Consider the following 12,919-nt stretch of genomic DNA (forward strand, 5'->3'; position numbering starts at 1 on the left):
CAGCAAAACAGCCGCATTACCTACCCCCCCCCCCCCCCCCCCCCCCCCCCCCCGTCCAACTGAAACATGCACATGGGCGGATTTCCATCATAAGTAATAATCCGGGCGCCCCCTCAGCTTGCCGGCGTATGCTTGGGAATACAAAAGAGAGAAAGCGTGAGTTATGCCTGCAGTTTGCCAGGGGGCGGATCGTGGCACACACCCGCAATTTTTTGTTGCTGTTGTTATTGTTGTTGTTTGTTTGCTCTCCTCCTCTTTGCTTATGCCTGTGTTGATATTGTTATGAGTTGATATGGTCATGTGGAGCTGTGGCGTGGGGGTTTGGAGAGCAGACAGAGAAGTGGATGACGTGGGAACATATGTTTCTACCCGGCTCAGGGTGTGGTGTAGCTTGGCTTCAGAATGTGATGGTGTTGTGAATAACTCATGGTGTGTGTGTGTATGTGTGTGTGTGTGTGTGTGTGTGTGTGTGTGTGCGTGTGTGTGTGTGTGTCCTTATGGTGTGCCTCATTTTAAGCGATGCTGCCACATCAGACACGAGCACTGCACCTATTCCGGAAGATGAGGCAGTGAGGTGCTGAGAAAGGAGAGCGGAAGGGGTGTTCAGAAAGTATTTTTTCTTTTTTAATACCATAAAGGCCCATAAATATCAGTACAGGTGCAACTGTGTGGCCGTGTGTGTGTGTGTGTGTGTGTGTGTGTTTTAGAGTGTGTGTTTTATGTGTGTGTGTGTGTGTGTGTGTGTGTGTGTGTGTGTGTGTGTGAGTGTTTAAAAGGTTTTTACCAGGAGGGACTGGATGCTTTTGTCCTTTTGGTCTTTCACACACGGCAAGAGCGGAAGGTGGAAGTGAAAATAATTGCGCAGGCACGGTCTTACTAAACAGCTCACCTGGTGCGCCTCCTCTCCCCCCCACATTCAGTGAAACACTCCATTCATTCACCTGAAAGGTGCTGAGTCCATTTTAAAAGACCTGTTTATTTCTGTGAATCCATTTCCTGACTCTTTCCTGCCTTGACTTCCTTTTCACCACAGGCTGAGGCAGATGCGAGTTTTAAAATGTTTTCAGGCAGAATGAACTAATAGGGCTCCAGACTCCGACTAAATGGTCACACTACGTTTTTCACAGCCCCTGTAAAAGTTTATCAGTGATTCTTTTTTTTTTTAAGCGATTAAAGACTTTCTCCACTTGTGAAAAGTTCTTCTCGGTTGTGAGAAAAAAACATTTTAGCTCCTCTGGTAAATTAGCACTATGCCACTTCTTTAATTTCAGTGCACAATGTGTAGGCACAACAACGCACTCCTGTTCCCTTGACCTAATAGTTTTTACCACAATTCACATATTCAGTGCAGTCTGCAACTTTGGAACCAGTGGTCTGTGGTTACTTGCTGCTGGTACAATGGGTACAAATCGTGCGTCAACACAGCACAGAAAATATTGAAATAATGAAAGGTAAGACAATCAATGTACTGATACATAAAACTCAATACGTGTAATATTATTTACACTAGCATGGCTATAAAGAAACAAAGTGTTAACATCCATCACTGGTTAAGCAAGGACAGGTCTTAAAGCTGGAAGAGTTGGAAAAGACAAAGCCAAACAATGATATGATTATATGGTAAGAAATGTTGGCTTCCTAAGAAATTAGCAGACAAGTAGACTGGAACGTACACACGCGCCCACAAACCCATTCAAACTCTTCCACCACTCACAAACATAAGGACTTATAAACGCACAAGCAAAGATACACTCACCAGAGATGTTGGTGGTGATCTCAGTAAGGGCTGTCTGGCCGAAACCTTTGGCAGTGCGGGCTCGCACTGAGATCAGGTACGTGGTTCCTGGATGGAGGTTGGAGAACATGTGGTACGTCTCGTTCCTCAGTTTGGACACCGTGCGCCTTGGGCCCGGCACATTGACACTTGGGTCGGTCGACTCGATGCTCTGGTAGCTGATCTGTAACGGAACGCAACAACCTCAGTTTGAAACGGTTTGCTGAGGACATTCAGAAGATCAGATGTGATGTATTCTCAGGGAGCAGGACTCTACATCTGTAGACAATGATTACATTTACATTTGGTCATTTAGCAGACGCTTTTATCCAAAGCGACGTACAAAGGAGAAAACAATCAAGCTACGAGCAATAGAGACCTAGCGTAACAATAAATACTATTTTACATAAGAAATCAAAAAGTGCAGGAATGTACTGTAACTACTGTAAGTTCGAGTAAGGTACTAGTTAGAGAAGATAGCATTAGAGAAAGGATAAGGAGAGGTAGAAAAAGGAAGAGGAAGTTAGGAGAGGAGGTGCTCTCTGAAGAGTTGGTTCATCAAGAGCTTCTTAAAGGTAGAGAGGTACGCCCCTGCTAGGCAGCTCGTTCCACCAACATGGAACTACGAATGATTTCGTTTAAATATGGGTGTCAATGATTATTGCATATAATGGGACTGAAATGTTGAGCTCAAAGTAACATTGCATAATTAAACCATAAAGAACAGCATGGTGGATCTGTCTATTTGCTATATGTTTAAAGGGGGAATCCAGCCTTGTTCGTACTGACTTTCTCTGTGACTCAATACCAACATGTAAATGGGCTATCTCCAGATATTGTTCTCTCATAAAAGTCAAAGGACTAGATGTGATGCTATGCAGACTAATAAACCATCTGCAGCCATCTCCCTTTCTGGCTAGAGATGGCCCTCTGCATAACCTAACTCACCTACATAATGACCCTTTCATGGGACTAAACTTCACTGAGTGGGTTTGGTCAGCTGTTTCCTCAGCACAATTTAATGTTCAAATGCTGTCGTTTTATAGGGCGGCTATCAGCTTGGCAGTCAAGGCTATGGCTGTAGTTAACAGCCCCACTTACAGGGAACAGATTTGCCGTTCATCATAGCGGTTCACGCTAGCTATACACGATGACACCCAAGGACAGAGGAAGGAAACAGGCCAAATTGAAATAGAAAGGGGGGAGGGGTATCAAGCACACCCCAAAAATATCATGCCCCAGCACCCCCGTGCTTGTCATCTCCCCAAACTGTGATTCAGACCAGGAGATGTGCATGGTGTCATGAGAGGGACCAGAACGATCTGCAGGAGCTGTGCATAATGTCATGAGAGGACCATGACAATCTGCACGTCAGCGATAAGTATGAAGATGGGGCTTACGAGGGTCTGCTCAGCAGGGGCGGATTTAGAGGCGGGGCCAGGGGGGCCGAGGCCCCTCCTCTAATTTGATTGGCCCCTGATTGGCCCCTGTTCTGCCAATCACCTGGCGAGAAAACCAAGCGGAGAATTAAATGATCACTGCTGCAGTTCCACCTCTAAACTGTTGGTGGCAGTGCGCCGGTTGCGTCAATACAAGTGAATAGAAGAAGAAGCGTTCTGTTCCTGCCGGTTGCTGCGTAGCGCAGCATTTTGTACACGTGCTGTTTTCATGACGAATGCAGCGTATAACTCACTCTGGTTGTTTAAAAATACACATGGGGTGGGTCTTAAGGCTTTGGTGACCACCAAAACGAACTTTGGTTGGCTGAAAATCACGTCAATCAATCAGATAGCCACGCGATATTCTTTGTTTGTTTTCAGTGAATCTCAAATGGTGCACTTCATCAGACATATCGTAGTAGACAGATGAATGGCGAGGTAAGAGAAACAAAATGAAGGTGCATGGTATTTTGAAAGAGGTCGATAATCACCAATAGGCTAATATCATTAGATATGGGCTTGCATTTTCATTAAGCAGGAAAAATTAACCTTCGACTTGCAGGGATAGCCTGCTACTGTTGTGTCAACTCGCAAGCGCAAGTTAAAAAGAACAATGCTGCTAATTCTAAATGATTTAGCAAGTAGTCTATGCGATCTCCGAATCACATTTCTCATTCCTAGCTGGATGAATTTCAAACTTATGTGTATCTATGAATTGCAGTGCATTGCCTAGGCTATTTATTTGTGTACAATGCTCGTCTGAGTCACTTAGGTGTGCCAAGCGTTGAGTCTCGACGGGCCAAGTCATTGGACTTGAATTAATTTGTCAGGCGTTTTAGCGCAAAGCATGGCAATCGGAGAATTCTTCTTTCCTGAAGAGAGAGAGAGAGAGGTGTATACATGCTTTTTGCCACCTTGTTAGGACTAGCGACTATAAACAAAGCTTAGAAGGAGAAGCTGTTGTGTGTGAGTGAAAGAGAGAGAGAGAGAGAGAGATTTTATTTCAGTTTCAAAAGGGATACTGAGTTATTCATTGTTGCTTTTGGATAGTTGACTAGAAGTAGATGTTCTTTACTGTCAGTATGTGTGTATTGTGTTACGTGGCCCTCTTTTTCCATCCCTAGTTTGGCTTTCACTGGTCTTAATTGTAACCACTAATTGTTGCCCTGATTGCACTCTGCACTCTGCTTCCTCTAGTGTGGTTGTGTGCAGGTGTGCCCATGGGAAGGAGTGCCCTCATTGGCCGAGCCGTGGATAAAAGTTCCAGCCTCCAATCTCCACGCTCTCTGCTCTGCGCTCTCATGCTGCACGTCGCGTTCTAAGAAGCTCTTGGCAAAACTCGAATTACTCTGCCCTTAGCGCATAATCATTATTGTCTTGTTAGATAACCTTGACTTTTGTAATTGGTGGCGAGGTGGTGATTATTTTCTTTCAACTTTGAGCACGATACAGGCTTTAGTTAAGGAGTCAGGAAGCTTGCGGAAGATTCACGTGTTTTCATTTCGAGGAGGTAAGAAAGTTTCTGGATTTTAAAGTTAGGTTTTTATAATAGGGTTTTTATTTTCCTCCTAGACTTTTGAGTTACGTGACATCCTCTGTTTTGTTGTTGTCCAGGCGTCCGACGCCGTTTTTGTAAACTTTTGAGATCTTGACAAAATAAAAATCGCCATACTTGACCCCGCACCAGTTGTTTCCTGGTCTTTATGTTCCACTCCCATGTTTATTTAAAATGGGCTTGTAACATATATGGGGGCTCGACCGAGATTGAATTAATTAGCCACAAATTGGTAAGGTGATTTTTAACGTAAGGTGATTAATCACGTTTTTTTCTTCTCTCCCGAATAGATCCGAGTTTTGAGGTTGTTGCTGCACGTCGCCCTCGGTGATGCGCTGCCCTTTCCCTCTGTGTAGGATCTTTCTTCTTTGATAGCCAGGTTAATTGATGCGTAAGAGTTTTGTTTGTTTTGCCATAGACTTCTCTGTTTTTCGTTACCTCTCGCAACAATGTTTGATCTCGACGAGTTCATCAAAGCGCCCACGCAGGAGGTTCTGCTTAGCATAACTCGTGACGAATTATTACGTGTTGCCGGTGTGTACAAAGTAGAGGTACGTCGCGGCATCTCTAAGGGTGATTTACAGGTGCAGCGAGCTAAGGTCTTGTCTGCGAATTGGTACATTTCGCATGTGCGAGAGTCGCCATTCGCTTGGCACAATTCGCTTCACGCGAGAGTCGCCACTTTGTGAATGAAGCGCGCTTCACTTAGGACGCGAACTACAAACAAATAGCTACACGTAACCTATAAACGTTGTTGAGACTTTTATTAAAGATAACAATAACAAAACAGAGACAAATAGCCACACGGTCAAGCAATGTAATTTATTACGTTCTACGAATCCAACTGATACAAACATGTAGCCTACTGTTCGGGTAGTAATCTACAGCAACTCTTGACTTCTATTGAAAGAGATTTTGAAATCCTCAAAACCTGGTTTGATGTTAATAGATTCTAATTCATGGTCTTTGGAAATCGAAAAAGGAAATAGGTAAGGACATTCAATTAAAAATAAGTGATGCTGAACGAGTGACCGAGATAACATTTCTAGGAGTGGTCATTGACCATAAATTAACATGGAAACCACATGTTTATTATATCAAAGGAAAGATCTCTTAGATGATAGCAATTTTGTACAAATCAAGAAGCATGTTAAACGATAAGGCCTTACATATTATTTACTGTTCACTTATACTTCCCTAGTACATATCATATTGTGTGGAAGTCTGGGGATTGACATATAAAACAACTGTCAATGAAATCATTATTTTACAAAAACGAGCCATAAGGATAATAAATAAGGTTGATTATTATGCACCCACTAACCCATTGTTTATGAAATCATTTGTTATGAAATTTAATGATCTGGTATATTATAAAATAATGCAAATAATGTATCGAGCTAAATCAAACCAACTCCCAGTCAGCATACAAAGGTTTTTCTCATTTCAAGAGACAAAATATAATCTCAGAGATGTCTGTAAATTTAGTGTACCAAATGCCAAAAAATTAATTAAAAGGAGATGTATATCTGTTGTTGGAATTTCATTATGGAATGATGCTAACATAATCTTAAGAAAGTGTAAGACATTCTTTGTTTTCAAAGGGATGGTAGCTAAAGCAATTTTTGAGGGCTACAAGTGTCCATAATGTATGCAGGATTTTGTGCTGTTTATTTGGGATCTTGCTTCATTGCTCTTCTTGTGACTAACTTTTTGGAGGCAATTCTTTTGTTTGTTTTTTATTTCCATTACATGTATTACTTGTAAAAAATAAAATAAAAATGCATATGTTGATGGGTAGCTTAAATTGGTCAAACAGGACAGGCTTAAATACAAGCATTATGCTTCAGCTTGTGCCTTTTCAGTCACTTTGAATGTATTATTATTTGTGTTGAACTTGTTTGTTGTTACTGTGTGTGACTGAATAAAAACATAATCAATATCAACTTACATTACCACTGCACACTCACAACCTTACAGATAATGTATTGTATAGCATTTGTATTCAGTATGATATGACAGCGCAAGATATATGGGGTATGAGTAGTTGTAACATTGGCAGCAATAGTTGGTCATTAGCGCAGATATGATACAGGTACAAGTCAAGTCAAGTCAAGTCAACTCTTTTATTGTCAGATACACAGAACAACAGAGTTGGACTGGGCACTGGAATGCTTAAGACAGGACACCATACCACACTACCATAGATACTAAACATAAATACACATATTAAACAGATACTAAACAGATAAACAATCTACATGAGCTAAACTGAACATGAGCTGGACTGAGAAAGTAGTGCAAACAGCAGTAAAAGTGAGCCAGTGAAGAGTAAAGTGGCAAGTGTAAAGTGAGGAGTGCATTATTGTTCATTTAGGAGTCTGATGGCCTTAGGGTAGAAACTGTTCTCCAGTCTGCGGGTGCGAGACCGGACACTTCGGAACCGCCTACCAGAAGGCAGCAGGGTGAACAGTCTGAAGGATGGGTGATGACAGTCTTTTAGGATCCTGCCAGCTCTTCGGAGGCATCTTTTAAGGTAGATGTCCTGAAGGGATGGGAGTTTCCTGCCGATGATGAACTCAACGGATCTGACCACACTGCGTAGGGCCTTACGGTCCATGGCTGTGCAGCTTCCAAACCACACTGAGATGCTAATAGTCAAGATGCTTTCTATAGTGCATCTATAGAAGTTGGTGAGGATGTCTGGATTCATGCCAAACTTCCTGAGTCTCCTCAGGAAGAAGAGGCGTTTTCGGGCAGCTTTGACCACCTTGTCAGTGTGGGCAGACCAGGTGAGATCATTGCTGATGTTGATATGATATAAGTACAATGCAACGGAATCTAACCAAAGGAACCATAGCAGAAGAGTGCAGAGTATTCTGCATAGTGGTAATATAAAAATAAATAGATGGGATGTATACAGTATGATATGACAGTACAAGATATATGGGGTATGAGCAGTAGTAACATTGGCAGCAATAGTTGGTCATTAGTGCAGATATGATACAGGTACAGGTGAAGGTAGCAATAGAGGTTATGAATGAGGTAAGACATGATAAGATATATAGGCCTAAGTACAATGAATATGAGGTAAGAGTCATGAGGCATGATATGACATAAATAGATATGAATACACTATAAAATGTTAAGTGGCTGAACAAAAAAAATACCAATTCAACACCCACAAGCTAGTTTACACAGCACCAGGTTACAACCATCAAGGCGGCTCCTGGCCTATTGTTTAGGTTGATGGGCCATCAGACCTGGTTCCTGGCTTTTTTGTGTCTTGGAACCAGAGCTCTTACACTCTGATTGTTTGTTTTTGAAATAAATGACATGAAATGACATTGCTTGAACGTGTAGCTATTTGTCTCTGTTTTGTTACCGACTTTCAACCACGAGAATGAGTAAAATCTTTAATAAGAGTCTCAACAACGTTTATAGGCTACGTGTAGCTATTAGTTTTGTCTTTGTGAGTCAACAACGTATATGTCTCATATGCGCCCGTCTCTGTGCAATTCTGTACCGACTTTCAACCACGAGAATGAGTAAAATCTTTAATAAGAGTCTCAACAACGTTTATAGGCTACGTGTAGCTATTTGTTTTGTCTTTGTGAGTCAACAACGTATATGTCTCATATGCGCCCGTCTCTGTGCAATTCAGATCGCGTGTCTTTGTGAGAATTGTCAACAACGTAGCCTATACTGTATGTCTCATATGCGCCATACTGTATGTCTCATATGCGCCCAAAGTGTCGACTCTCGCCCACTCGAATTGTGCCTGATTCGCGTGAAGCGAATGGCGACTCTCGCACATGCGAATTGTACATGCGAATTGTACCAATTCTGAAGCGAATGGCGACTCTCGCACATGCGAAATGTACCAATTCGCAGACTTGGCCTTACCTGGTGCAGCTCATTGATGCACTGCATAGCAGCGGTGTATTTGGCGAAGTAGATAAAGTAGCTCCCGACCCTCCGGCCACTCCCACAAAAAGCTCGCTTGACTTTAAGCGTCTAGCTCTTAAGGAAAAGGAACTGGAGTGGGAACAAGCTAAACTTCGTGAACAAAGAGAGCAAGAGAGAGAGCAGCGTGAGCATGAACTCCGCGTTATAAAGATGGAACACGAACAGGCGCTAAAATTAAAGGAACTGGAAAATCGACAGGCTGGTGTTTCAGCCCAGTCTGATTTTGATGTGGCCCGCAATATTAGAATTGTCCCGCCGTTCAATGAAAAAGAGGTCGACAAATTCTTTAATCATTTCGAGCGTGTAGCTACAACTTTAAAATGGCCAGCTGACGCGTGGACGATGGTCTTGCAGTGCGTTTTCAAGGGTAAGGCACAGGAGGCTTATTCCTCCTTGCCGCTTAGAGACGCCTCTGATTACGAGAAGGTGAAGAAGGCGGTACTACAAATTTATTCTCTAGTCCCCGAGGCCTACAGGCAAAAATACAGATCGTATCCAAAAACTGACTCGCTAACTTATGTGGAGTTTGTTAGAGAGAAAGAACTTCTTTTCGACCGTTGGTTACAAGCTGAAAAGGTTACCACTTTTGACGCTTTACGCAATCTAGTGATCGTGGAGGATTTCACTAACAACTTGCCACAGGGCGTCGCGACCCACTTAAGCGAGCACAAAAACTTAACACCGTCCCAAGCCGCCGGGTTGGCTGATGAGTATGTGCTTGCTCATAAACGCGACTTTACTGCCAGAAGTAGTGCAAAAGCAAGCGGGTCTGTTAAAAGCCCGGTGTCTGTCCGTACTCGCACTCCTTCTCCGCCGCAGGACAAATTCAGGCGCAGACCATCATTTAGAAACCCAGTTCCAACCTGCCTTTACTGTAAGAAAAAAGGCCATGTAATTGCTGACTGTTACAGGTACAAGCGTAAAGACCAAGCGTATCCCGCATATCCGGGTAAAACCGAAACGGGTCTCTGTGTTTCCAGTCTGAAAAGGGACGAGATTAAGCAGTCAAAATTAAAGACTGAGAAACCTATTACAAATGGGTCCTTTGCGCCGTTTATATTGGATGGCACTGTCGCTCTACCTGGGGTGCCTGGCGAGCCTACGCCTATCAAAATATTGCGTGACACGGGAGCTTCGCAAAGCTTTGTATTGCAAGACGTGTTACCCTTTTGCGACAGTACACAAACAGGAGATAGCATCCTCGTTAGGGGAATTGAAATGGGCTACGTTAATGTACCTTTACACAAGGTCTCTCTCTCGTCCGAACTTATCACTGGGAATGTCGTTGTGGGAGTTCGCCCCAGTCTCCCCGTTGAAGGCGTAGCCATGCTACTTGGAAACGACTTAGCCGGTGGAAAAGTTTTTCCATGCCCAATTGTGTCTCCTAAATCTTCAGGTGATAATGATGACATGTCCACGGATTACCCTGAAGTCTTTCCGTCCAGTGTTGTTACACGCGCCATGGCGCAGCGCGTAGAAGATGATAGTCCAGATGATGTGGTTGGTCTCAGTGACACCTTCCTTGCGCGTCCGTCGGCTGATGGTGTCCAGTTGCCTTGCGTTTCTCCTTCGGTCTCGGCTAGTTTGCCTCTAAATCGCGAGCAACTCATTAAAGAGCAAAAAGACGACCCCTCTCTCTCGCCACTGTTCCCAGAGGCCTTGTCAAGTAGTGATGTTGGTCCACAAGGATATTTTGTACAGGATGGCGTGTTAATGCGCAAGTGGCGGCCGTTGACTGCCCCTGCACATGATGTTTGGCATGTTGTGAATCAAATTGTCGTGCCAACCGCTTATAGAGAGGAAATACTTAGTCTAGCTCATGACCACCACTTTGCGGGACATCTGGGTATCAAAAAGACGGCAGACCGAATAATGCATAATTTCTTTTGGCCAGGAATTAAGCGCGATATTGCAAAGTTCTGTACGACCTGTCATCCGTGTCAAGTGGCAGGGAAACCGAACCAGGTAATTCCGCCTGCCCCGTTAAAACCGATCCCAGTGTCGTCAGAACCATTCGAACGCGTTATCTTGGACTGTGTTGGCCCTCTGCCGAAAACCAAATCCGGAAACCAATATCTACTGACGATAATGTGTAGTTTAACGCGTTTCCCCGAGGCCATTCCACTTAGGAAGATTACAGCACCCGTTATTCTGAAGGCGATGCTGAACTTTTTTTCTATGTTTGGTCTCCCAAAATTGGTCCAGACAGATCAAGGGACCAATTTCATGTCTAGAGTGTTCAAACAGGTCATGCAACAGTTGGCAATTCAGCATGTCACGTCGAGCAGTTACCACCCGCAGTCCCAAGGCGCACTCGAGCGTTTTCATCAAACCCTCAAAACGATGTTAAAAACCTACTGCCTTGAATTTCAGCGTGACTGGGACGAGGGGGTTCCGATGGCTCTCTTTGCTATACGCGGGGTGGTCCAGGAGAGTTTGGGGTTTAGCACTGCAGAGCTAGTTTTTGGGCACACTGTGCGTGGGCCATTGAGAGTTTTGAAAGATGCGTGGCTTACTGAATCTACTAACTATCCTGATTTGACTGATTATGTGTCTAAAATGCGTTATAGGCTCCAGCGTGCATGTCAACTGGCCAAGGAGAACCTCGAAGTCGCCCAGGGGAAAATGAAGAAACGGTATGACCGAAAAGCTGTGTCTCGCCACTTTTCTCCGGGTGACAAGGTACTGGTTTTACTGCCTGTGATGGGCTCTGCTTTACAAGCGCGTTATGCGGGGCCCTATCGAGTGGAGCGTAGGGTAGGTGACCTGAATTATGTGATTGCCACTCCTGATCGTAGGAAAGTAACACGCTTGTGCCACATTAACAGGTTAAAGCCTTATCGCACGCGACGCTCACAGTCTGACACACACGCAGCCACCTGTAGTGACGGTGACAGTAAGCGTTTGTTGGTCACGGCACCTAGTGCTGAAATTGCCGCTGTAGCTGTTCCGCGCGCTGCCACTGTCCTCTCTGATCCACCTCCTGATGTTCCTGGCCCTTCTATGGAAGTCATTGAAGGGAGGCTGAAAAATTCTGAAATCTTGAATGACCTATCCTCATATTTAGCACACCTTTCTAAGTCCGAGGCCACCGGTTTAACGGCGTTGTTTGAATCACACGAGTCCCTGTTTTCTGATGTTCCTCGCTGTACTACCGCTATAGTGCATGACATTGAGGTCGAGAACACGAAACCAATCCGGCAACATCCATATCGTGCAAACCCATTGAAGCGCGAAGTAATGAGGCAGGAAGTTAAATTTATGCTGGAAAACAACATTGCTGAGGCCAGTAATAGTCCATGGAGTTCACCCTGCCTGTTGGTCCCAAAGCCTGACGGCACATTCAGGTTTTGCACTGACTTTAGGCGCGTTAACGCGGTGACTAAGCCAGACAGTTATCCGTTACCTCGCATGGATGACTGCATTGACCGCCTTGGTATGGCCAATCATGTTAGCAAGCTAGATCTCCTTAAGGGATATTGGCAAGTTCCTCTAACCGAGCGTGGCAAAGAAATCTCAGCCTTCGTTACACCAGACCACTTCCTGCGCTATTTGTGTATGCCCTTTGGTCTTCGAAACGCACCCGCCACATTTCAACGTTTAATCAATAGTGTGTTGGATGGCGTGTCTAATTGTGAGGCATATTTAGATGATTTGATCGTGTACAGCGCCACATGGCCGTCACACATGGAACACTTGGCTATTGTATTTGACCGGCTGTCAAAAGCGAACTTGACCGTTAATTTAGCAAAGTGCGTCTTTGGCCAGGCCACGGTGGTGTACCTCGGAAAAGTTGTTGGGCGTGGGGAGGTTCGTCCGGTCCACTCCAAAGTGGAGGCAATTCTGAATTTCCCTGCTCCTACCACCAGACGTGAATTACGCAGGTTCCTTGGAATGGTGGGGTACTATAGGTCCTTCTGTAAGAATTTCTCCACAGTCGCTGCCCCTCTTACGGACATGCTTAGTACCAAACGCGTGTTTAAGTGGGGAGACGCCTGTCAAGCGGCGTTTGAATGCGTTAAAGCGCTGCTCACCACTGCTCCCGTTTTGGCTGCCCCAAACTTTAACCTACCCTTCTCCATTGCAGTCGATGCAAGTGATTTAGGCGCAGGGGCGGTCTTGTTCCAAAAAGGTACCGATGGTCTAGACCACCCTGTTGGATTTTTCTCGCGAAAATTCAAC

The 12,919-nt window shown here is 44.4% G+C and overlaps 1 protein-coding gene across 2 annotated transcripts in view; it reads right to left on the bottom strand.

Annotated features, from left to right (window-relative positions):
- ptprub (protein tyrosine phosphatase receptor type Ub) overlaps positions 1-12,919 on the bottom strand; it is a gene marked incomplete at both ends in the record, with an annotated part of 213,314 nt that overhangs the window by 57,511 nt on the left and 142,884 nt on the right. For both annotated transcript variants that reach the window (XM_080857651.1, XM_080857650.1), the window contains one exon: positions 1,757-1,958. In XM_080857651.1, the coding sequence (XP_080713777.1) occupies positions 1,757-1,958 (202 nt within the window). The remainder of the gene's footprint in view (positions 1-1,756; positions 1,959-12,919) is intronic.

This window comes from Sprattus sprattus (genome assembly GCF_963457725.1).
Source record: "Sprattus sprattus genome assembly, chromosome: 19".
NCBI classification, from domain to species: domain Eukaryota; kingdom Metazoa; phylum Chordata; class Actinopteri; order Clupeiformes; family Clupeidae; genus Sprattus; species Sprattus sprattus.